The sequence below is a fragment of the Monodelphis domestica genome, chromosome 6 (assembly GCF_027887165.1).
Source record: "Monodelphis domestica isolate mMonDom1 chromosome 6, mMonDom1.pri, whole genome shotgun sequence".
NCBI classification, from domain to species: domain Eukaryota; kingdom Metazoa; phylum Chordata; class Mammalia; order Didelphimorphia; family Didelphidae; genus Monodelphis; species Monodelphis domestica.
In genome coordinates this window covers 190054683-190081952 of record NC_077232.1, presented here as the reverse complement: position 1 = coordinate 190081952, position 27270 = coordinate 190054683, and the positions used below count along the sequence as shown (strand labels likewise).

The following is a 27270-nucleotide window of genomic DNA, read 5'->3' as shown; positions in this document are numbered from 1 at the left end:
CCCCCAAACTTGTAGCCTAGAAAGATTTAAACCTGAGGCTTTCACCTTGTTGCATAAGAGTTTCTTCCTGAGGGAAAATCCTACTTCACCAGTCTCAGAATAACAATAACTAACAATAACAAAAATATAAAGTAGTTGGAGTGAGAATACCTAATCCCATCAGATGTTAAGTATCTCTTTTGTCCCTATGGTTTCTCCCCTTAGGCCAAAGTCATTACCAAGATGGCTCAGCCCTTGGCTGGCTACTTCTATTTTGTGTCCATTGTAAAGTATCAGCTCCTCACTTATTCCTGTCTGGAACTCCTTATTTTCCTTTATTAACATTGTAAAGTCAGTCAACTGTCCCTCTCATCCTCAACCCCCATGTTTCACCTAGAAAGGTATTTAAGCTCCCCAACTTTAATTGCTCCTTGGAATTGTCCAATCTAGTGGGTCAGCGTCCAGAGATCCAGAGTTCAATCCTTGGACTTTGTGTGGTTGTTAGGGGGCAGCCCTGTGTGGAGGCTTACTATTACACTGAACCTCTTTTCCTTGATTAAAAAGTGACTTTTCTGATTATTTAATAGTTCTGTGTTTTTTCCAAGTCAACAACAAAATATAATTTCAATTTGTTGGAGCCGCTAATTAAGCTTGAGGTTTCTGCCAGTTGCCAGAGTTGACAAGTCTAGAAAGCTTCACCGGCTATTAATACTGCATAGGCGGGGCAATCACCTCGCTATTTAATACGCATGCGTCATCCTGCGACACATCCGTCGCCTGCGCCTCCAGATACCGGAAGTGTCTGTGCAGCTGTGGCGGCGGGACCTCCACCTGGTTTTCAGTGCCTCCTTTCTCCGTTGGCGGGGCGGGCGACGTGGTCGGCGTCATGGTGGAGGTGAGTGACGGACGCGCGCGAGGGCAGCCGGTCTCTGGGAGCGCGAGAGTTCTGCCGGTGAAATGGGACTTTGGCCCGCCGTTTGTCCGCCTATGGTTCCTCCTCTCTCCAGGAGCTGCGGTTTGATCCGAAAATGAGAGGAGGCCGTGACTTAGGCCTATCCCAGGGGGTGGTGGGGTAGTGGTGGTGGAGAGTAGGGAGCCCCAGAGCGGGAGGAGTGGGCATGCGCGGCTCCGCGAGACCCTGCGCCTGGCCTGAGCCCGCGGGGCTCCTTTGGGCCGGGTCCCTCCCGGGGCTTGGCTTCTCATGGGTCGTGGGAGCCTGGGCTCCTTGGGGCGACGCTCCACCTGGTACCTCTCGGGATAGCAGCGAGATCAACTCCATCTGGAACATCACATCTTACTCTTCGGAAGATGCTGCCTTCCTACCGTGTCCTAAGGGATCCGCTTGTGACCCCTGCCACACCCACACACACTGGGCCTTCCTCTCATCTAATTGTACCTCCTTTCTCTGGAGGCCGTTTCTTCATTCTCTGCAGGTGTGCATGGTGAGTGGTGTCAGCGTAGGTCGTACTGCAGCGGGAAGTTCGCTTGTGTCGAGTTGCCCCCTTTGTAGGATGCTTCAATGCATCGCTGCATCCCTCTTGGCTAGGCTTTGCCGCTTTTGGTTAGTGTGAAACACTAGCTGCAAAACCCCTCAATCGCTGGGATAGGTGCATTACTGAACACCTTAGTGACTGTAAAAGGGGCTCGATTGTCATCCCTAGTTTAGAAACACATTGCCCTTTACTCCCCATTCATAGATAAATGCATTGCTGGCTGCTGTTTAGAGCATGTAAATACTATGACATCCTTGATTTATAGAATAGGTTGATTTCTGGAAACCGCAGTTCAGAGAACTCCTACTTAGAGAGGCTTTATTGGAGGGAAGACTACCTTTACTTTTTGCAATCTTATCACAAGTGTTGGGGATGATAGCCTGGTTCCTGGTTGTTTGAAATGTGCTGTATAATATTTTAGCAAAATATGAATAAGAGAAGGTATTTAATTTGTAGGGCAATCACGAGATTTTTTCATTTGCAGCAAAACATGCTTGGAATATGATTTCATAAAGTGGTCCTTAGAGTATAACATTCTACAATTTATGCCATATTTGTGAAATAGAATAAATTCTTTACCTTTTTGCTATAGTTCTTAGGTATGTGATTAAACTTGAATCCCTGGAGTTATCTACATATCAATAAATCACAAAAAAGTGATCTCAAGAATTTTTGTTTCAATTAGAATTTTTTATTGAAAGCCAAGTTGAAACTTTTTTGTAATTCTATTTGAGTCCCATTTATGACTACAGTCTCCACATGTAAAGGCTTTTTTCTATTGCATGTGATTATAACCTGTAATAACACAAATTAATATGATACAAATATTTGCAATGTTTTCAGAGAGAATCTTTGAAATCCACAAAATTTGCAAGTTACTCAGTAGAAATTTGGGATTCAACCTCTCCCAGTAAAACTTCCAATATTTCTTTTAGTTGTTCCATCATGAGTTACTTTCACTTACCTTTGCACTCCAAAATGTTGCCTTCTCATTTTATATGTGATATTTTTTGTAAATATATTAACAGGACAAATTTTTCAAGGAATTTGTTTACTGCTGACTTTTTCCTGAAATCAGACAAAATTCTGACATTTTGCTGTATTTATGAAACCAACTTTAAATCAAATGTAAATTTAAGAAGACTTCAACTAAAGGGATCGTAAACAGAACTATATCAGTTCAATTAAACAAACGATTAAATGCCTTCATGTGAAGGCTATAACTTTAGGCTATCAGTGGTAATGGAAGGAAGCAATGAAGTGAGTAATTTAAAACACTTCAGAGGTTCTTTTGACTGTTTGTAATTTACGGCAGAATATTGGTGAAGGTGACCTGGATTAGAACTGATCCATTTGTATAGCAGGGTAGCCTTGTTTAGTAGTTTTACATTATTTTTGCTTTTAGAAAACAAGTGCCTAAAAATAATAGTAGTATTATATAACTCATTAATGTTTGCAAAGCTTTACAGATATCATATCCCATTTGATCCTTGAAATAATCCTGTAAACTAGATTAGGAAACTGAGGTCAAGAGAGGTTAAGTTACTTACCCAGAGGCATACAACTAGTAAGAGTCTGAGGCCAAATTGGAATTCAGGTTTTCCTAATTTTATGGCCAGCATTAATCATCTGCAGCTTTTAGCTGCCACTCTGGTGCCAATACCTCTTAGATAACTTAGAACAACCTCATCCCATCAATGACTTTTCCTTATTTCCTTAGCCTACCTCCAATTTGTATCTTCTTGCATTTTTAAATAGACAAAATATTTTGCATGTTAATTTAAAAATAATCTTTATATGATATCCCATAAATTGATGTGATCAATATTGGTCAGTTATTCAATTGATAAAAGTTCCGTCAGACTACACGAAGCTATATACACTGAAACAAAATTACAATACCATACCATGGTGTCCCTTTTTTTATTTTTGTATCTAAATCCCTTTTAATAAATGCTAGGCACTGAATGTGGTTTCACATATCTAATTTATGCAGTATTGTCGGGTTTTTTTATTTTTGTTTTCCTTGGGATAGTTATTTTCCCAATAACGGACAATTTACTCTTTTAAACATTAATATACTTTCTGAACTTCCAGCATTTTGCATGCATATCTTTGTAAAATATATTGCACATTGCCCTTTCTCCTTAAACTGAAACCTTATTACATGAGAACCTTATTATGAACAAAACTGAACTTTTTTCTTGCATACTTGAAATAATCATGGAAATCAGTTATTATATTAAAGTATTTTGGACTACATCAGGACCAATTGAATTATGTAAAACAAGCTCCAAAAAGACTCCAGATGGGTTCTTTTGGTTCCTATATCTGCTTTAAAATTTTTCTGTCCATTCAGTGGATGGTGGATTTAGAATTGTATTGGACCTTAGTCTAGTTACATAGTGTTCAATTTGAATTCAGGTCCTCCCCGATCCAGTGCACTTTTCCCTACTCCAATTTGCCTTCCAAAAGGATGCTCTTCCCTTATTGTTAGTTGTTAACTTCTTGTTGTTCTCAATAGATCTATCTTTAGGAATCTTGTTCCAGTGTTCAAAGAACTAGGAAAACAGATAAGATCTGTAAGAATTGTGTTTTAAGTGTAAATGCTGAGAATAAAGGACTTTGAGGGGAGTCTATGAGGGATGACTTTTCCATGAGTAAAATATGTGATACTTAACTATCTTCTAGGTAGTTGAGATTATTGAGTAATTGAAATGTTATTGTAGTAGGAGCTGATTTTTAAAAAACAAACCAAAAATGGAACCTTTCTCTATGGCATTGCAGATATCATCACTCACTTTTGTTTCCCAAGTTTATTTGTTGTTTTTTTTTTGCCTAAGAAAACAATAGCTATAATTCTACTGAAATGTACATCACTGAAGCAGTGTATTACTTCTGTGTAAATACTTATAAACTGTCTTATAATACTTAATGATCATACATACTGATTGTTAGAAACATAATGTGCTTTATTGTTTTTCTAATGTTGGTGATGTATCTTTTCCTGTTGATCTATATGGCTATATTTAGCTCACCTCTTGTGCCAGACATTTTTATAACAACTGATTTGGATAGGAGTATATTCTGTGGTTATAGCAGCATTTGAAGCTAGTATTAGTTATGAAGTGGTTGAGCCCATGATGTTGACTTTATTGAGTACTTTCTCAGACCAAATAGACTGTTTAGACTGTATAAATATGGAACAGATAAGCATGACTATACTCTACCCTTCAATTCACGCTTGCAACCAGAAATATAGTGGGTAAGTCAGAATTAGACTGGTGAGGGGTACATCTTAGAGATGTTTCCATTTTCTAAAACACAAAGCAATTTGCAGAGTTATCCTGAAGTCAGAAATAAGAACAAAAGTTGTGTTAGATTGCCAGGTTGGGAGGAATTATTCTTCTTTTCAGAAGATTTCTTTATTTAATCTTCTAATCTGATGTTTTGAAAATTCCTATTTCAGACTTTCCACTGTAGCTTTTCCTATTTGTAATTTGTTGCTAGATGTATAATTAACATTTTTCTTTTTAGGAGGTACAGAAACATTCTGTGCACACACTTGTGTTCAGATCATTGAAGAGAACCCATGACATGTTTGTGGCTGATAATGCAAAGCCAGTACAGTTAGATGAAGAGAGGTAACTATAACTTTCTTGCCTATCTTTCTGGCCTCAAATTGCTACATTCTGAGTTCCCATTCTGCTTTTTTCCCCCTTTCTAAAAAACCTTTCCCTTTAATTCTTGAATTCATTTATATATTATAAGTATTGTAATTCAAAATTAAATAGTGTATTTTCCTTAAAAGTCAGACTTCAAACTATTCTCTTCCTACTTTCTAGGTTAATAACAGTAGAATGTGTTATGTGGCTTTAGATATTTATAAATTTTTTTAGATTTAGGAAAATGTGTGGAACTTTAAAAATGTTTCTTAGAAAATGTTTGTTCATCTTTAACATTTTTTACATTTACTCTTGCATATATGAAGAGTTTTGTAGCCATATAAATTATTAAGCTGAAAATTATATTCACTGCAACTATTTATTAAGCACTTAAACATGGGCAAGAAGCTGTTCAAGGTGCTAGGCATACAAAAAAGATTACATAAAAGTCTTCCATTAAAGAATTGACGTTCTGATAGAAAAAAAGTGGGCGTACAAACAAGTAGAATATAATACAAAAATGAAATGATCTAGGATAATATTGTAATAATTATCTTTTTTTATAGTCACCTAACGTTTCACATAAGTTCATTTCATTTGATATGCACAATAACCCTAAGAATTTGGTCTTACTTTTTTTATAGATGATGGAATGGGTAGGAAGGGAGGTGCGGAGGGATTGATTAAGTGATTTATTCAGGATCAACAGTTAACAATTTTTCCTGAGGCAGGATTTGAACACAGATCCTTCTGTTTCCATATACAGTACTCTGTCCATGAAACCACCCACTTGCCTATAAGAAAAAGTTTTTAAGAAAATTTGAAGTAGGAAAATTTGAAGTTTCTTGTGGGAGCCAGGTCTTGAAGCTTAATAGCCATCACAGCCTTTACTCCCCCCCAAATAAACATACAGAATAAATAATAAAATGTTATTTAAAACTTAAAGCATCTAGTGAAGTAGGATCAAATAAATTGAGAACCACCAAACAAAAAAAAAATGCATTTGCTGTTGACCCCATTCCAAGTTTATCTGAAGATTAACTTATCTCTAGTTTCTTTTTATTGTTACTGAGTTGTAGGTAGTTTGTATATAATAGTGATTCTACAACTGGAAGAGAAATATTTCAAACAGTTTGACATGAAGAACCATAGTTCAGGCTTATTGTATAAACTTCTTATTCTTTCCACTTTTTTACTTTTTTTCTAGAGAAATGAATCTCAAGAACTTAAAACTTTGTGAAAATACCTACATTTAGAGAGTTGAAGGAGAAAGAAGAGCCAATAAGTGAGAATAAGGAAAAGGCAATTAGATCAAGAGGTGCCAGTTTCATAGAAGCTATGACAACTCTGTAGGGAAAGAAATAGAAAGAGGAGAGATTGGAGGTAGTACAGTGAGAAAATTACAAAAGTAATTTAGGCAAGAGAATAATGAAGACCTGAGCTAGAGTAGTTGTGAGGTAACTGGAAAGAAGAGGAAGTATCAACTATGTTATGTGCTACGGAAAGGTCAGGAAGGAGGATGTAGATTATGAAGAAGACATTAGATTTGGCAATTAAAAGGTCTCTTGATTAAGTATTTCAGTAAAGTAATAGGGGTAGAAGCTAAAATGCAGGAGATTGAGGCATGAGGAAGTAGATTATTTATAGAACCTTTGTAGTGAAGGGAAAGAGTGATATGCCTTATTATATAGGGAATTATGTGCAGAAATAAGTAATATAGAATTGGATTTTTGAAACTTTTTGACTTTTAAAAAACTTACCACTTTCAAAGCTTAAATTTGTTGACTAGAGTAAATTATAAATGTTAAGAAATAACTAGGTAGCCATTCAATCATAATTGAGGGGAAAGTATATAATAGGTATTCCTGATCAAATGTGATATGATAAAACATGATAAAAGTCATGAATTAATAGAAATGTGTATCATTGTTCTTGTAAGTGGTCAAAAATAATCAAGAACAAGTAGTAAATTATAAGGCTACTAAATATTAAAGAGTCAGAGTTAATAAATAGTATTAAGTCTCTATTATGTGCCAGCAGGGTCTGGGTGGGGGCAGGTTACCTGACTTAGGTGCGTGATAAAAATCCCTGTGGCTAGAGAGGGAGATGATCTGAGGTGAGAGTTTTCAGATTTGATTCATATTTCAGATTCAGATTCATCTTCCAGAAAGATTAGTTTCTGGAGGTGATGAAGTCTTTAAAAGCAGCTGGGTGGGAAGTGATGAGTTGAATTTTCATAGATCCTTCCTTAAAATATATGAAATATACTAATAAAACAATAATATTGCAATATTTTGAGGATTTTTAATTTTATTGGAATAAATACCTACTTTCCACAGATGCATATTGCAACCTGCCTGTTGCTTAGTCTTTGAATATTTTTAGCTGAAATATTAATCATCCTGAAGCTTGCTAGTAAACTTCTTGAAACTTTGTTAGACTGTTTCTTAGTCTGCAGACAATTAGTCACTTATCTGCTTAATTAGACTTGCCAATGCTTATACTCTCCTGGCATAGTCATTGTCTTTAGGTACCTATATTCACCTTTACACTGTAATGAAATTTTACAATAGGAATTTAGTGGAAGAATTGGAAGTGTATATAAAAAAACATTAAGTGTACAAAGATTGCAGCTGTTTCATATGTGCATATACTTTTGCATGTGTGCATGTTTGAGCAAAGAGAGAGAGGGAGAAATGGATGATTTGTTAAATCTTATTTAAATATTTAACAACTTGTGTAAAGAATGTCAGGATAAGATATTCCCAGGTAATTGATTAAAGGGAAACATTTGAGTTATTGAATATTTTTGATAAAATAATTGAAGATAAGTGTCATGTCTGTTTTTTCTTAATAGTCACAAGCTAAAGATGTCTGTCAAACTTCATACAGAGTATGGTCCTGTGTTACACATGCCTATTTTGAAAGAAAATCTTAGAGAGAAAGGTTCTCAGAGTGCAGTGGATGCATATGGGCATAAACAGTATCCTGCCAATCAAGGTTAGTATATCATTTATAAAAAGCTTTTAGACTTTTGTGAGAACTTTTTAAATAAAGCCTGACAATAAAAAAAATATGAAACTTAATCTGGTTAGCCCCTTTCTGGATGTAACCATCAGAGACAAGTTGTACTCAACAGTTTGAAATCTAGTTTTCTGTGGGAAGGTAGAATGGGATTCTTTGTAATTAACTCACTTCTATTGTCAATGTAAATGATGATGCCAGTAAGTTAGAAAGATGACTTCTCAGAGGAGAAAACAGGTTAATGAAAAGTGCTTGTAGACATTGAGGAAGCTAAGCTGACTGCACCTGGGAAGACTAAAGTGAGACTACTAGCATGTAATCATTTTAGAGAGTGTCCTAATATGGACAGAAATGCCAAGATGCTGTGGAAGACCTACTTGCTTGGTTAAGGGACTAGTGTGTCATCCTTTGAACAACACCTACAAAGTCCCCAGTTTTGTATAAAAGGTGTGCTTAAGTAGCAGAATATGGCACTAATATATGTAGTTATTTCCTCCCTCATCCCTCCAAATAAGGGAAAATTGCCACTATCCTTTCCTCCTGGGACAGAGTTTGTTAATTAATAACTAATATGCTACAAATGTGAACTTAGCCACTTGAAGATACAGTAAAGAAAATGTATTGGTATTAATTTCATTTAATGAAAAATACCTTTTCCTTTTAGGACAAGAAATTGAATATTTGGTAACTGGTACACATCCATATCCACCAGGACCTGGTGAGTAAACTGTTGAAATATTTTATATATTATTTTGGATAGAAAGCTTTGCTAAGTGTCCAGAAGATGTGTTCAGTTCTCACTCTTGTCACATGTAGGCTCTGTATCCACTTCACTCCTTAGTTGATCTAAGTAACTCTAAAATGATAAGTCACAGAAGATGCTGATCAGCACTGGTTAAGGGAATTTCCTCTGCTGACAATTACCTATACTAGTGAAATCACAAGTCTAATATTGGTCCTTCCCTAGTTGAATAACATCTGGGCATGAACTCGAGTTGCATAGGATTGGATGACCACAAATGGATTGTGGTCTATATTGTTTTGCTATGTACCTCTATCAACAAGAACACAGATTTTTTTTTAAGTATTGGAAGTATATTATTTTCATATAATTGTCTGCATGACTGTCAGTATAATGGCATTTTCCAAGTCATTTGGGCCAGTAGATATTTAAAAAAATTGAAAAATATAACCCCAAAATAGCAGTTTGGTGAGAGAGATGTGGTCAGGTATGGAAATAAAAGAGAGATTGATGAACTGGAATGGAAGAATACTTATTAAGCAATTACCATGTGCAAAGCACTGTATTAAGTGCATTGGCGATACAAAGAGAAAATTGAGACATCATCCACTCTCAAGTTCACATTATAATTGTGGGAGTCAACACATAAGGGAAGACTTATGTTCATTTTCAGTACATGACAGATAGAAAAATCAGGTCCTTTTAGGTTCTGGTAGGAGAAATAGGGCAAATGTCAAGGTCTTGAAGACTCTGGGGACCAGTGGCAAGATAGATGGTTCCCAATCAAAGGGAAAATGGGTCCAAGGGCCAGAATGTAGTAGAGCTGTAGGATACCTCCACTAGATGTAGGAATGTGGATATCCAGCTGATAATGGGTGTCATGTATCTATTGGCAACTGGGCAGTGAAGGTTGATTTGGGGAAAGGAAAGGTTTTCGACTTTCTTCACTGACAATCCATGATAGTACACTGTCACTGAACTTCAGTTGGTAGGGAAGGACCCTGGCCCCTACCCATGGGCACTGGTATTGCTGGTAGAAAATAAGAAATTAAGCCATTTTTCAGTGGTAATTTTTTAATATATAATTTCACATTTAATATTATTGAGGGCAGAATATTGGTAACACTAGAATTTTCTCATTCTGTAGAGTACTAGGATTCTACAGTTTGTGGGAACTACCCTATACCTTCTACCCTTTTCAAGCTGGCATTCAGGAATTGCTTTCACCTAATTTTGGACTTTTTACATATCTCAATCTTCCATTCTTTTCCACTATGTACCTTCTGTTCTAGTCTGCTGAATTACCTATAAATATGCTATGCATGTGCATTTAAATTTTTTTTTCATTTTTTAATATAATTTTTTTCAATTTTTTAAAATTTTCCATTTTATTTCAAGTTTTATTCATAGTGTTTCCCCTTCTGCCTAAATCCTACCAATCTGGTAGGATCTAGGGTGCTATATTAAAAAGAATCATATTCAGATCTGACTTAGCCACGTGAATTATGTGAAATCGGTCAAGTCATTTAATCTACTTGAGTCTGTTTCCTTAGCTATAAAAGGAGTGTTGGACTTGCAAATCTCATAGATTTCTTGTAACTCCACTAATTCAGGATTTCCTTAGCTGCTGATGGTCATGGTGATTCTCCAGTTCTCTGGGTTCCTTTGGCCTTTGTTTTTCTTATTTATTTTGGTGTTTAATCATATGTATTATTTTGACTATTATTTAAGAGTTTCATTTTTGTACATATTTCCCTTCAAAGAGGTTGTCAGCCCTAGTATAATAACAAGATCATGCCTAGTACCTTTTAAGTCTCTTGCTCAAATACAATATTATTTGAATTGGCTGAATGAATTAAAAAATTATGTTTTGATGGGCAGGGTACTCTAGGGGAAAAAAACAACTTAATAAAAATTTTAATGTCTTGTTAGTGGTTAGAATTGTTGATGGAAAAAGGAGGGAAAAGGTAGGGAAAGGAAGGTGGCTGGGGGTCCCCCAGTCCCGGTAGGTGTTATGGCACATACTGAAGCTCATGAGTTTTATAAGAAAAAGGTCACTTCTTAGAGAATAGGTTTCAATCATTCACAAGCACCTACTGAGTGTTGGGTGCTGGGGTTACAAAGAGAAAAAGAAAATCACGTGTGCTCTGAAGAAGTTTCGACTTTGTTGGGGAAAATAACATGCATGCAGAAAACTAGATATAAAATTACATTCCTAATATATACAAAATAGTTTCTGGTGGGAAGAGACAGTAATGGGACAAAGATAAGCTTGCCCTGTATAAGATGACACATGAACTGAGCTTTGACAGAAGGTAGGGATTCTGCATGGTGGAAGTATAGGAGAGTCAGCATTCCAGGTATAAAGGGAACAGCCTGAGCAAAGGGGACAGACCCTAAATAGAATGTTGTATGTGAGAAAGAACAAGTAGTCCTGTTTGGTTAGAACATAAAGTGCATGAAAGAGAATAATGTGCTTATAAGCCAGAAAGGGTAGGCTGAAGCCAAATTATAAAAGGCTTTAAAAGCCAAACAGAGGAGTTAATATTTTATCAGACACAAGAGGGAGTTCCTTAAGAGTGGAATGATATGATCAGAATATCAGTTATCACTTTGTCAGCTGTTTGAAAGATGGATTGGAGAGGAGAGAGACTGGATAAAGGAAGACCAATTTGTAGGCTATTGCAGTTGTCTTGCCTAAAAGAAATAAGAACCTGACTAGAGTTGTAGCCATCTGTGAGGAGGGTAGATAGCAGAGATGATGCACAGAAGTAGTTGACAAGACTTAGTATTAGCAACTAATTGAAAAGGGGGGGGGGGGGTGTTGAAAGAGTGTAGAGGCAGTTAATACTAAGATTACAAACCTGGATGACTGGTTCTAATCTTTATTTCTTTTTTTTTTCCACTTTAAAATTATTTTATTTGGTCATTTTCAAACATTATTCATTGGAAACAAAGATCATTTTCTTTTCCTCCCCCTCCCCCCCCTTCCCACCACCTCTCCCATAGCTGACGCACGATTCCACTGGGTATCACATGTGTTCTTGGTTCGAACCCATTTCCATGTTGTTGGTATTTGCATTAGAGTGTTCATTTAGAGTCTCTCCTCAGTCGTATTCCCTTTCCCCCTGTAGTCAAGCAGTTGCTTTTCCTCGGTGTTTTTACTCTTACAGTTTATCCTTTCTGGTTCTAATCTTTCACAGAAATAAGAAAATTAAGAAGTTTAGGAGTAGAATTTTGAGGAAAAGATCGCAAGCTTTGCTTTGAACACATTGAGTTTGAAAAGCTTGTAGGACGTCCTCTTCTTGGAGATGTACAATAGACAGCTGGTGATTAAAATTTAATAGAGACAATGGGTCTAAGTTTAGAATAGACATAAGCTGGCAGAAAGAAATGTTATTTAAACCTATGAGAACTGAGGAAATTAAATGTCATGATAGAGTCCTGAACATAGAATATGTAATTACTTTTAAAGCTTGTTTTATACTATATAGGAAAATTTAGAGGATGAAGTGCTGTTTTTGTCTTAATAGAGAGTAATGTGCTTTATTTTTGTCATTAATGTATAGCTTAAAATCTAAACCTAGAGAAAACAATTTGTTTTCAAGATTTTTTTGGTTCTATAAATTTCTAGAGCTTCTAAAATCTATTGTAATAAACTTTCTTTTTCTTTAACAAGCCACTCATTATCAACAGTCATTTAGAAACATTAGCAAAATGCTAATCATCATTTTATCTTTAATTAAACTTTAAAATTTTTCCTATGAAAGGTGTGGCTTTGACGGCAGATACCAAAATTCAAAGAATGCCAAGTGAATCTGCAGCACAGTCTCTAGCTGTGGCTCTACCTCCCTCACAATCCAGGTATGGAAAATATTTCTTACTCTTTGTAGCAACAAAATAAATGTTAGGAATTTTATAATATCCCATTGTTCACATTTCTTTTAAAAGTATTGATGGGGTGAGGGTGGGGGCAGCTGGGTATCTCAGTGGATTGAGAGCCAGGCCTAGAGACAGGTGCTAGGTTCAGATCTGCTCTCAGACACTTCAGCTGTGTGACCCTGGGCTACTCACTTAACCCCCATTGTCTAACCCTTACTACTCTTCTGCCTTGGAACCAATACATAGTATTGATTCTAAAGTGGAAGATAAGGGTTAAAAAAAAATTATATATATATATATGGTAATGAACCACATCTATTGTCTCAAATCCATGCAAGCTATTATTGGAATAGTTCATTATCACACATGTCATAGAATAAGTAGTAAATTCTTTTTAGCAACTGTAACTTTTGAAGATAAACTCCACTTACTAAGTTATAAAAGGATTATCCCTGCTGAGGATAGCTTGAGAGCCTTGTCTTTCTGAAGTATTTCCAAAGTAACACCATTTGCTCCCTGGTGTTTAGTATTCCTACTTCCTTTACTTAGAACTTTATTATGTTTTTGTACTTGGTTCTATGTGTTCTGAATCTGAGATCCATGAATGAGTTATGTTGTAGATCATTTTAGATGAGTGAGACCATTCTTCTATAACAAGGACATAAGAGGGCAAAAAGAATCCTGCTGCTCTCCTATTTCATGTGAAAGAATTTCCTGCTATACCCAGTTGACAAAGGAAACAGGGTTATATATTTCTTTCTGTGATGGTAATTCTGATCCTTAAAGCAAAGTTATCTTGCAGAAGGGCCTTTCTGAAGAATTAAGTTCAGTGCAGCTGGGAAATGTCCCCCTAGCACCTAGAATAGTAATTTGAATTCAGTGTGCCTTAACTTAGACAACCTGTCAACTTGGCATAGTTGATAGAGAATTTAGCCTTGAAGGTAGGAAGCCCTGGGCTCAGGTTTTGTCTTTGATACATACTGGCTTTGTGATATCTGGACATGTCACTTAATCTCTCAGTGGTGTAAGCAATTCTCTAAGACTTTATTTATTTATTTATTCATTCATTTATTTTTTTTAAGCCCTCACCTTCTGTCTTGGAATCAATACTGTGTATTGGCTCCAAGGCAGAAGAGTGGTAAGGGCTAGGCAATGAGGGTTAAGTGACTTGCCCAGGGTCACACAGCTGGGAAGTGTCTGAGGCCAGATTTGAACCTAGGACCTCCCATCTCTAGGCCTGGCTCTCAATCCATTGAGCTACCCAGCTGCCCCCTCTCTAAGACTTTATTAAGAGAAGTTGCTAAGTGACATTACAAGTCCAGACTGTGTCTCTATCTTTGTCTTCAGTTATTGTTCACTGAATTATAGATTGAATCATGTGATAATTTTTGTACTCCATGTAATACAAATTATGTACCTATTTGAAAATTCTTTGCTGTTTTAAATTAATTTTTCTGTCTCTTTTGCCCCTCCCCTTATTACAATTTAATGAGCTATCTCAGCTGATTTTTAAAAATTAATTTGGAAAGGCATTTATGAATTGGCTGTTGGCAGGGAATTTTAAGTATTATAGCCCTTTCACAAATATGATAGTCCTTTCAAAAATTTAATAATATTTTAATCTGAGTTTTACATGTATTCCGTCCCTTTCATTCTAATATAGTCAGTGTTCACTCATCTATGCTAATATATAGGAGAAAGTGGCATACTCAAAAATTGTAGTTAGTCTAACAGTCATTTACGATATTGGACTTTGGCAAATCTCTTTATATGAATGTGATTGATCGCAGCACTGAAATAAGATACTGAATAATGCTGGAAATCTTCTAATTAGACTGATAGAAAATATGGACCTAAGTTGAGCTGTCCTCCTAATTTTGGGGAATTTCTTGGGTAACAAAAATTTTAATTTTTAAAAACAAAATGGCTACTGAATTATAGGTGTACATAAGAGCAAAAAGTACTTGGAATTCAGCAAAGTAGTAAATACTATTAGCAGGTGACCTCAAGGGTTTGTGTTGATGAAAATTGAAAAACTAGATTTATTTATGATGACCTAAGCTTGGAGAAAGTTTTTCTTAGGCAATGGCTGTTAAGTTTTTTGTTTCTTTAAAGCTCTTACAACTGATTGTATGCAATTGTACAAATACTCATTTTGCTAACAATCCACCTGCCAATATATAGCTAGTCTTGTTAAGAATGTCTTAGCTGGGTACATGGTACAGTGGGCTGTATTTGAAATTGGGGTTTTTGCTTCAGTTCCTAAGTCTGCCTGTTCTACTTATGTAACTTTTGGTAAACCATTTAACTTCTCTAGGCTTCAGTTCCCTAATCTGGAAAAATGAGAGGTTAAACTAGTATATATCTCTTGTATATTTCAATTTCCTGCTCTAAATTCTATGATCTCCTTTCTCCAGGAAGGAAGTAACAATGATGGTTTACTTCCTCATATATTTAAATGACTTATTTATTTTAGAAATAATTTAATATTTAAAATGCTATTTCTTTTCAGGATAGATGCAAACCGTACTTCAGCTACTGTAGGTGATATTTACCGACATGCTGGACTTCCTGAACGTTCACAGCCACCTGGGTTAGCTATGGTGAGTTTTCCTATTGCATAAGTTCCTGGATAAGTCATTTATGAAATCACATAATTTAAAGTGTTTGAAGGAGCTTAAGATTCCACAAAGTTTAACAGTTACTAATCAGGAATCTCTTCTATACCATCTATTGACAAATTGTCTTTTAGTCTCCCCTGGAGAACTGAGAGATAGTGAGGTGGCCCATTCTGCTTTTGGACAGCTCTCCCTGGTGTGATATTTTTCCTTATCTCCCACTAAAATCTTTATCTTCATTCCTTGTATTTTAATTCTGCCTTTTGGACAGCTCAAAAGATATTCTCAGATCAATCCAAAATTTTCTTTCCTAGCTTGATAAATAGTCTTTAGTTCTTTCACTATCCTAGTTATCTTCTGTTGGGCATTTTCCAGTTCATTAATGTCCTTCCTAAAATGTACCTCTGGAATTCAATAAAATATGCATGAAGCTGAACATTTTGTCTTATGGTTAATATATTAAAGATTTATTTTCCTCTTCATCTTAGTTAATTTCTTGTCTATAAAATGAGAGGTGGTTAGCTAAGTGATATCTAAGTATCTCTTTCTAACTATGGTGTACTATGACTAACAATAATAATCATCTGTGGTACTGATATTCCATTTCTCTTTGATTCCAAATTTTACTTATAAATAGCTAAGAAGTGGAAAAATAGAGCAGAGGATTCTGTAGTGGAAAAAATAATGGATTTTGAGTCTGAATGTTCAAGTTAGAATGTATCTGAGTGACACTTGAAGTCTGTGTTCATATGAAATTTCTTTTGGTAATGTTAAAGTAAATGCCAGTTTCATATTTATCTGTGAGCATATCCCAGTACTCAAATTTCTGTTTTGTGAACTCTTGAATTTAAAAAAATATATAATTATACAAAGATACATATATTAGGAGTTCCACATTCCAAAAGTCCTTTACCCATGTAGATTGGTGGCTGTTTTAAAATTTATAAGTTTAAAGAGGTGTCTGGGGCCACTGAGGAGTTAAACGACTTTTTTCTGCTATAAAGATTAGCCTGGCTAATTAATCTGGCTAAGCTCAAAGATGCACATCATTAGCAAGTTAGCTCCTATTTGAATTTGGTGACCATGACAACCCATGAAACATTTTTAAAAAATGTGTTAGTGAGTTATATATGTGTATATATCCATAGATTAATTTTGCTCTCCCTTTTTAGTAGATACTTTCTTCAGGGATTCTTTGATTTATTTATCATAATCCTTTTTACTTCCAGTGATTTTTCTTCCAGGAATTCAGCTGCCATAGGTTAGACCTATAACATTATTCCTCCTTCCTTATCCTAAGAATTCCCAAGTTTTTCTGTTTTGTCTTCTGCTTCTTTCTGAGGATATAAGAATTTCTGATATTCATATCTAATATTTAACAATTTAATAATCTAATTTTAGTACCTAATTTAATTATCTAAATTTAGTACCTTGAAAGGCAAGCATTTAAATTTTGAATTAAATGATTAAAGAACTTTAGGTACTATGCTTACATATTTAACTATCATCAAATTCTGTCAGTATGATTATTGCATGAATCTTAAGTTCCTGGAAAATTGGTTTCAGTTATATTTTAGTTTTCAAAATTTGATCTTTAAGTTTGCTTGGATTTTCTAAAGACAGTACAGTTATTAACTTTAAAAATATGGTTTGGAATGGCAAAATTGAAATTAATTTTTTGTATTGGTATTCTAATTACATAGGTGATTGGAAAAATAGCTTGTTGACATATGATTTAATTGAGTAAAATATCTTAATACTGTACTGTGTTATGCTAATTGTTTTTCTGTTTTCAAAGAAAATCAGATTTGAAATTTAAGGTTTGGTGATCTATTACTTAAGCTAGGAAGAGTTTTTTTACTGCTGCTCTTTCACAAACTCCATTCATTTATTTAAAAGTACCTTTTGGTGTAACAGTTAAAATTTAGGGGAGATGGGGAGACTGAGGCAGGTAGAAATTAGTTTCTCTCTGCAAGGAGTATTATATTTTTTAGAGGTTTATTAAAGGTTAAAGATTAAAAAAATATACAAGTAAGAAACATGTGCCTAGGCTAGAGGCCTAGACAAAATAACCTCACATCATGGAAGAGAGGCCTCTGCTCCAAAACGGAAGTCCAAAACAGCCGAAAGTCCTCAAAAGCCTTTGAATCAACTTAAATACCTTCTCGATCTCGGCCCAGGTGAGATTACAAGGCATTCTGGGGAAGTGGAGCAAAGGCTCATGGGGATTGTAGTCCTGTATTCTAGTCTATTTTTTACTACCCCCCTTTCATCGTTTGCAAAAAATTAATTTTTTTCCAAAGGATCATGAAAACATAATCAATTTAAAGATTACAATAATTGAGGATAAGAGAAAGAAAAGAATAAAACCAATAATTACTGGACGCATTGACAGAAAGCCAGTTAGGGGGCAGTCCCCTTTTGGAGCAAAGGCTCATGGGGATTGTAGTCCTGTATTCGAGTCTATTTTTTACATTGGGGAGCAGCTGGGTAGCTTAGTGGGTTGAGAGCCAGGTGCAGAGATGGGAGGTCCTAGGTTCAAATTGGCCTCAGATTCCTAGCTCTGTGACCCTGGGCAAGTCACTTAACCCCCATCTCCTAGCCCTTACCACTCTTCTGCCTTGGAACCAATACTGTGTATTGGCAGAAGGTAAAGGGTTTTTTTTTTTTTAACGTACCTTTCAGGAACCAAATCTCATCTCATTTTTCATTTCAGAGTATTAAAGTTAGAAAAGGTTGTAGGTTTTCTCATCCAAGCTCCAGATGAGGAAATTGAGGTTCAGATAAGAGAAATAATTTGGCAAAAGTCATAAAGGGAGCAGATACTGAATAGGGAGAATGAGGAGACTAGATGCCAGGTTTCCTAGCTCTTGGTCCACTCTCTTTTAGACCATCCTTAAAGATAATGTGAAACCTCTGAAATATGAAGTAACACTACTATAATCTTTTGTGTTCAATGTCCAGGCTATGATGGAAGCTGGGGGCACCAAGAATGCTGCAATGATGGCCAAAAAGGCACCTACAATGCCTAAACCACAGTGGCATCCACCATGGAAACTCTACAGAGTAAGTTAAAAAGCTATTATTCTATATAAGTAGTGCATAATTAATCTTTTATGAGGTGATTTTTTTAAAACGAGTTTTTCTTTAGTTTGGATTACCAGTTGATTAATAAAAATTAGTTTAGATGTGGGAAAGTGGAGATCCTAATACACTATTGGTAGAACTGGGAATTGATCCAACCATTTTGGAGAGCAATTTGGAATTATGCCAAAAGAAATATAAAACCTGGTATATACCCAAGGAGATCAGGGAAAAAGGAAAATAATTCATATGTTCCGGAATATTTATACAGCTCTCTTTGTGGTGGTAAAGAATTGGAAATTGAGGGGATATCTATTAATTAGGGAATGGATAAACAAATCGTGGTATATGATTGTGATGGAATATTATTGTGCCAAAAGAAAAGATGAGCAGATTAATTTAAAAATAAACTTGGAAAGAACTACATGAGATAATGAAGAGTGAAACAAATAGAATCAAGAGAACATTATATACAGCTACACATTTAATATTTGAAGAATAACTTGTGAATGCTCACCTCCAGAGAAGGAACTGAGAAGTGGAAACATGAGAGCACAATCAGTGTATGTTTGCTAGATGATGCCTTTTATGATGTGGGGTGGGGAGAGGACTGAGAAAAATAAATACATAAATAAATAATAAAAAACATCACTAAAAATTACATTATGAAAAAAATTAGGTTAAATTAACTAAAGTAGATGGTGATAACAGGAGACTTTTTGTTAAAAATTTTAAAACTTTAAACATACTGCCTAATAGAATGTAATTTAATTTTCAGGAAGACATTTTGATCTTCCATTTAGCTATTGAAATATTTCTCTTAAGGTTTTTTATTTGCAAATTTTGTGATAAGTGCTTATTTACTACTGGTAAATAAAGACTAGGAGGGATGGGAGGACCTGGGTTCAATCCGTCTTCAGATTCTTTCCAGCTTTGTAACCCCAGGCCTAGCCTTTACTACTGTTCTGCCTTGAAACTATTACTTAATATCTATTTGGAGACAGAAGGTAAGGGTTTTAAAAAACTGGGAAATTTGTTTGATTTTTTTTCCCCCTCAAACATCATGATTTTCTTTTACTTTATTTTCTTTAAAGTAAGTTGTATTAGCTTTTTAATCTGGATAAGTAGAGGTTAGTAAACGCTGCTTATAAACTGGAGATTTAAAAACTAATTTTCTCTGGTATTGCCAGTTATTCTTTGTTAATAATAAATTTATAAGATTGAAAATAAGCTAAATTTTCAGATAGTAGGATGTACATATTCCAGAAACAAGCAATACAGGAAGAAATGAGGATGGTTAAAAGTTGAAAAAAAAAAACCCATGGAATTTTGCCTCAATTACATATACTTTTATTTTGTTCTTAAAGGTCATCAGTGGACATCTAGGCTGGGTTCGATGCATTGCAGTAGAACCTGGGAATCAGTGGTTTGTTACTGGTTCTGCTGATAGGACTATAAAGGTAAAAAGTAATTTAAAAGCCTAAACTTCTTTAACTTTTTTAACTTTAAAGGTTTAACTAAAACTAAACTTTAACTTTACTAAATTAAAGTATGTATGCTTTAAAAAATAAAAAGTTCCTTCCAACTTATTATATTTACATATGGAGAGAATTTAGTGCTTTTCCGCAATGTAGAATGCCTTCTAGTCTATGAGTGTATGAATAATTCCTAGCATTTGACTAATAGCTTTTGCTATACACTAAATGCTCTGTTTCCTCCTAATTCCCATTTAACTTCCTTTTCACACCTTTTGATCTTGGCTAGTCTTGGTCTCAACAGATTCCCTGGATTTGATTTTATTTTGTGTCTACAGAGTATTAACCTAAATTATTTGGTAGTACTGGAGATTGTTAAAGCACTGTTTTCATTTTTTTCTTTTCTGTTTCTGTTAGTTGGTGAGGCAGGAAGCCATAAAAATGTTTATATGTGTGTATAAATAGTAATAGTGGGAGTGCAACATCTGTTGTGGTCGGACAACTGACATTCATGGTGTTGATGCTTTTTTATGCTTGGTTATTATCTTAATGCATTTTATTATATTAATAATTCTTTTGAGTATTGTTCTGGAGTTTTAAATCTGATTCCAAAGATTTAATTCCATTGAGATTTAACTTTGTCTTAAAAAAATACATAACATGTTTATTTGCAGTTAACTGTTGTTTAGTTTTATTTGGAATCCTAGCATGTAATGTTCATAAAATTTGGGCAAAATCTCTTATGATTTTATGAATATTGGATTTTGGATTTTCCCCCCCTTTGAAACGTAGATCTGGGACCTGGCTAGTGGCAAATTAAAATTATCACTGACTGGACATATCAGCACTGTACGAGGGGTGATAGTAAGTGCAAGGAGTCCGTACCTGTTTTCCTGTGGAGAAGATAAACAGGTGAAGTGTTGGGATCTTGAATATAATAAGGTAAGTTTCATCTTGTAGGCTTAAAACATGTTCATATCCTCTCAGTTTTGCTAAAGGACTTTTAAAAATCTTGAGATATGATACAGTGTTTCTTCTTTTTGTTTAGGTCATCAGACACTATCATGGACATCTAAGTGCAGTGTATGGTTTGGATTTGCACCCAACAATTGATGTACTTGTGACATGTAGTAGAGATTCAACTGCACGGGTAAGTAGAACAATGTTCTATTTTTATCTGTAAATAGATTATATCCAATACTACATGAAAGTTACTAATTCTAAAACCATTTATTGTAATTGTCTGTAATTGTAATTATTTAAAACTGTTGAGAAGAGCATTTTTTTAACCTAGACTTTACTCTTCAACTTTGCAAAATTCTCTATGACATCTTGTATCAACATACCAGTGTCATGGCATATAATAAATAATCTCAAGATTCTGTCATATAATTCATACACTAAGAAAACTAAGAAGTAGAAATCTTTTATTCCATGTTTTAACTTTTTTTTTGTACTTTTCATAGATATGGGATGTGCGGACAAAAGCCAGTGTACACACATTGGCAGGGCATACGAATGCAGTGGCTACAGTAAAGTGTCAAGCTGCAGAACCACAAATCATCACAGGTCTGATGGCTATTAAACTGACGACCTTCATTACACTTTAAATTTTTATTCATATGTTGATGGAACATTTTCTTTTAACTGAATCTTGATTTGTAATTTTGTTTAGAAGTTGAGTAAATACCATTACAATACTGTTATGAAAGGCATTTCAAGTTGTTGTCAGACTTGAAATCATATGATAGTAGAAATTAAGATGAACAAATTCTTTGTCCTGTTATTGTAACGAATTGAATTTTCAAAACATGTTTAGTGCAGTTCAGTTTTTAACTCTAAAAACTAGTTTTTTATTGATAGAGTTCATGTCTTTGTCAAATGTTAAAAATTAGATTAAAAAGGCCTAAGTTAGTGATGTAGGAGAGGTAGAGAGGCAGGTAGTCTCTGTTTTTTCTTTCTTGATGCCTTTGTTTATGCCATCATTGTTTTGTGAGAATACAGGTTAATTTTTTTTACTCATCTTCAGATTCTTAAGGAATACTCAGCCAAATTCACATCATTTCTAATTTCCATACTTTATATTTTCCTGAATAAGTAGATGTAAAGAACAATGCAAATTTTATGTTTCTGATATGGATATGGATATGGATATGGTCTTACTTGTTAATGTGTTACAACAAAACATAGTTCAAACAGTGCTTTTTCATTTTTGTGTTCCATTAAGTTACATTCATAAGCTCTTTTTTTTTTACCAATTACATATTGCTCTATCTCTCATCAATAATATGTAATAATAGTGCTACTTATTTAAGAATTCAGTGTTTGAGACAGGGTTGCAGGTCCTCTTGGGCTAAAATCACTTTAGAAACCAGTATCAGTAGGGAAGTTCATCTTAAATGATCCAAGAAGAGACATAATTGAGATAATATGGTCAGCAAGTCTGTATTTAAATTTTTTGCATGCATGTGTCTATAAGATACTTGATGTGATATTACTTACAATTCATATATTTAACTTATGTATTTATTTTAATTGTAGGAAGCCATGACACAACCATACGACTGTGGGACTTAGTAGCCGGAAAAACACGTGTTACCTTAACGAATCACAAAAAGTCTGTTAGAGCAGTGGTTTTGCATCCAAGACAGTAAGTTTATCAGGCTATTTGAAATCTCTTTTTAAAACATAGTCTCTATACTACAAGATCCACAGGAGTATGCTCTTAGCATTCACCCTAGACCCACAATGGTGAACCTGTGGCATGGGTGCCAAAGATGGCACACAGAGCGCACTCTGTGGGCAGAGGGCCTTAGGGCAGAGCTATTCCCTTCCCCCTCTCCACCATGCCTGATGACATTTTTTTACATTACCTGCCTAGCAGCACAATGAGAGTGCTTTCTCCCTCCCCTGTGTGGGATAACAGGGGGTCAGGGTGTGCCTGGCACTTGATGGGAGTGGGGTAGGGCACAATATGCAGTCTTTAAAAGGTTTGCCATCATGGCTCTAGACTTATCACTCACCATCATTTTTCCTACCATTCCATTTTGTTTTCATTTTTTGTTCTTCAATAGTAAAGAAATGTATACATTTTAGAATGGATTATAAAGCCAGTTGCAGTTAAATTCTATATCTTAAAAAAGGAGCTAATTCCACAATGTTCATTTTTTTTTTGAAAAATTTAATTAGTCAATTTAGAACATTATTCCTTGGTTATAAGAATCATATTCTTTCCCTCCCCTCCCTCTACCCCCTTCCTGTAGCCGATGCACAATTCCGCTGGTTTTTACATGTGTCCTTGATCCAGAACCTATTTCTATGTTTTTGATGTTTGCACTAGGATGATCATTTAGAGTCTACATCCCCAGTCAAATCCCCATCAACCCATGTAATCAAGCAGTTGTTTTTTTTCTGCGTTTCTACTCCCACATTTTTTCCTCTGAATGTGGTTAGTGTTTTTTCTCGTAAATCCCTCCAAGTTGTTCAGGATCACTGCATTGCCACTAATAGAGAAGTCCATTATGTTTGATTGTACCACAGTGTTATCAGTCTCTGTGTATAATGTTCTCCTGGTTCTGCTCCTTTCACTCTGCATCAATTCCTGGAGGTCGTTCCAATTCACCTGGAATTCCTCCAGTTCATTGTTCCTTTGAGCATAATAATAGTATTCCATCACCAACAGATACCACAATTTGTTCAGCCATTCCCCAATTGATGGGCATCCCCTCATTTTCCAATTTTTTGCCACCACAAGGAGCATAGCTATGAATATTCTTGTACATGTCTTTTTCCTTATTATCTCTTTGGGGTACACACCCAGCAGTGCTATGACTGGATCAAAGGGCAGACAGTCTTTTATTGCCCTTTGGACATAGTTCCAAACTGCCCTCCAGAATGGTTGGATCAATTCACAACTCCACCAGAAAATGCACACGGTGTTCATTTTGATGCTCTGCACTTAATCGAGAACCAGGGACCTTTATCTTGACATACATTGATGCATTATAGACTAAGAAAATCCAAGACTATTCTTATAATTACCAGAATTATGAAGTTCTGATATGTGTGAATTCTGTAAAACAGTGTAAAACTGTAACAACAGTTCTAGAATAAATTCAATTTTAATTTGTATGAAATACCTGTGAAATTAGCAACTGTTTTGAATCATCAGTTTAAATTAACATTTAATTAGGGAGGATACCTAATTTATAACCAAAAAAATCCTATTCTATTGAACTGTGGGTTGTCACAACTCAGAACTATTTTAAAAGCAAATATAATTTAATGTGATTTTGTGTATGTGTGTAAAAATTAAATAAATATAATTATTTAATAACATAACATACTAAAATAATTATTTGAACATATTTCCAAAACTACCATTATTTATGGGTAACTTCAAAAGAAAAGACTCAGAAGTAAATTTTCTTAGAATTTTAAATAATTTCTTGCTCCTAGGATTGGAGTAATCACTTGTAGGAAAAGAATGGAGAAAATTATGTTGGTTTTGTTTCTGCTAATCTTATAACTCTATAGTTGGATATTAAACTATATTCATAAGTATATATAATAAAAGTTTGTAAACTTAGAGCATTGTGAGTGTCAGTGAAGGTAATGATGTCTGGGCATGGGGATTATAATAGACACTAAGATTTTTATCACAACTGGCTCTAAGCAAAATTGTGATGTGACATTTGTCTTCCTTTTCCATCCCAGTCTACCCTCTCTGTACTTTTTCCTGGCTCCCACTCTTCAGGTGCCTCCCCATTAAAATCTACTCTAGAAAACAGAACTGGGTAGCATCCATTTAAATGCTGATTATGGCTGAATAAAATAAGATTTCTTTCACTTTTTTTTGGTCATTGAATGTCACAGAGATTTGACCTCTAAAGGCTCTGTTAGCCAAACTATATTTTTTGTTATGTATTTATAAAATATATTTCTACATCTTATTTCACTTTTATACTATTTTAAAAAATTCATTGAATTTACTAGGGTATCATTGCATATATGACACTGTACTCAGCTCTGAAAACTATCGATAATCGTAACAGAGTTCTTGTCTTTGACAGTCCCATTGCCTAAGGAGAGAAATATAAACATGGGGAAACACTATAGTAGCAACATATGAAAGGACTTTTGAAGATAAAAAGAAAACTTTCTGAAGAGGGAAAATATAGTATCATAGTCAACAGTATTTTCACAAAGATGCCTTTAGCTTCAGAGCTTGTGACATTTTTCTTTCTTCCCTCCTCCCCACTACCTCCAAACAGTAAAACAAAGCAAAACTAGAAATTCCCCTACCAATTGTAGTTATAGATACTAGTATATGTAGTAGGTAGCAAGCTGTATTAATCTGATTTACTAAATCAACACAGTATGTGACTTTATTGACTTTTATTTTCATTTTTTTCTTCCCTGCCCTAATCTTCAGTTACACATTTGCATCTGGTTCTCCAGATAATATTAAACAGTGGAAATTCCCTGATGGAAACTTCATTCAAAACCTTTCGGGTCATAATGCTATAATAAATACATTAGCTGTGAATTCAGATGGTGTACTGGTATCTGGAGGTAAAATAGAACTTTTTTCTTTACATTTTCTGTATCTATAAACTTTTTAAGAGGCTTTCATTATGGTTATCATAGTATCATTTATGATTTTAGTGAATTATCACAAAATAAATACATTTCTGCTTTAAAAGGCTTATGCTTTCATTGTAGGGAACCTGCTCCACCAACCTGTATTGCAAATGTTGCATGTCTCACTAGTGTCTCATGAATCATTCTAGGCAAAAAAAAAAATCACCAAATTGCCCCTTGTGTGATAAACCTCTCTCAATATAAAGGAGACAGGTCTCTGAGAACAGGCCCTCTACAGAGTCTCCAGGGCCCATATGCAAAGTTTTTCAGCTTATAGAATTATCCAAGCTTGCTATAATAGTATTGTCTTTCAAAAAATTTTTTGTACATATTTAAAGTGAAGGTGGTTTAGTGACCTGTTTAGGAGGCCCATTTTATTGGTATAACTTCAGGGTTGTTAGCCCAGGGACTCTGCAGAGAACTAGATAGTTTCAATATCCAGATCACTGAACTGAATATTTGTGAAGTAGGATGATAAGTTGGTCCATGTGCATTGAGAATAATTAAAGAGTTTTGAACTGGGCATGAGTAAAAGGAAGTAGAAAATTATTTCTTACAAGTACTTTTCTATTTGCATAACTGCCTTAAAGATATCATCATAATTAATACTTAAAATATCACTTCTCTCTTTGACTTCAAGCGGATAATGGCACTATGCATCTTTGGGACTGGAGAACTGGATATAATTTCCAAAGAGTACATGCAGCTGTGCAACCTGGATCTTTGGACAGTGAGTCAGGAATTTTTGCATGTGCGTTCGACCAGTCTGAAAGCCGATTACTCACTGCAGAAGCTGATAAAACAATTAAGGTTTACAGAGAAGATGATTCAGCGGTATGTTTTTTCTTTAAATTTATCATTTAAAACTTACATCACAAAATCATAGTATTAATGTTTTCCTATTTTAAAATTTCAGCAATAGTGAAATAGAAAAATGCTCATAGCATTAAAGTGACCATAATTTTGAATAGTCTCTGTTTAGATTTTTTCTGATACTGATTTCATTTGAACCACTTATTTGCTCATTTTCCTAATTTTTCAGTTATTGGTGGGAAATCTTAGCACAAAGAATTCATGTAAATAGATTGGCTACCACCAAAAAATAGCAGTTATATATGAACGTGGAGGTCAGTGCTATTGTAGGATAAGATATTTGTTTGAAAACTGGTGCTCTATATTTGCTTCTCTGCTAGTTTCTCTATGGAACTTTGCAATAATAATTGCTTATAATAAACAGTTGTTAAAATTGGAATAAGAATCAGATATCTTCTGTTTATCCTTTAAAAACATCAATAGTTAACTTCTAAAGTTCACAAATGCAAAATGGGTTAGTTGAAACAGTTAAAAAAAGCAAACAATTTCAGTCAGTGAATTAAATCCTTATTTACATTAGTTCTAAAGTCATTGTAATCTAATATTTCTCTTTTTTTTTAACTCTTTGCTTTTTTCAGACGGAAGAAACTCATCCAGTCAGCTGGAAACCGGAAATTATCAAGAGAAAAAGATTTTAAAGTGGCAACATGTACATAATTGTGCCATTGTTTTATTTTGGCTTTTATAAATGCATTCAACCACATTGTGCTCTATATAAGATGATAAAGCAGAAACTCGGCAGAAGTCATTACTGCTTCATCACATTTTACAATAAAATTCCCTTTTTCTTAG

At 34.8% G+C, this 27270-nt stretch overlaps 1 protein-coding gene across 2 annotated transcripts; it reads left to right on the top strand.

Annotated features, from left to right (window-relative positions):
* The first annotated feature begins 729 nt into the window (after window positions 1–729).
* Window positions 730–27270, top strand: PLRG1 (pleiotropic regulator 1). Of its 2 annotated transcripts, none has more exons than XM_001375652.4 (15): window positions 730–874; window positions 5010–5116; window positions 7995–8137; window positions 8826–8879; window positions 12674–12767; window positions 15298–15388; window positions 18368–18469; window positions 19855–19947; window positions 20755–20904; window positions 21011–21112; window positions 21429–21531; window positions 22504–22612; window positions 25397–25536; window positions 26246–26439; window positions 27057–27270. In XM_001375652.4, exons 1-15 carry the CDS (start codon window positions 866–868, stop codon window positions 27114–27116), a joined length of 1551 nt encoding a protein of 516 aa, XP_001375689.2. In that variant the 5' UTR covers window positions 730–865; the 3' UTR covers window positions 27117–27270. The 2 variants fall into 2 exon arrangements, with proteins under 2 accessions (XP_001375689.2, XP_007496273.2); XM_007496211.3 differs by having other exon boundaries at window positions 854–1421.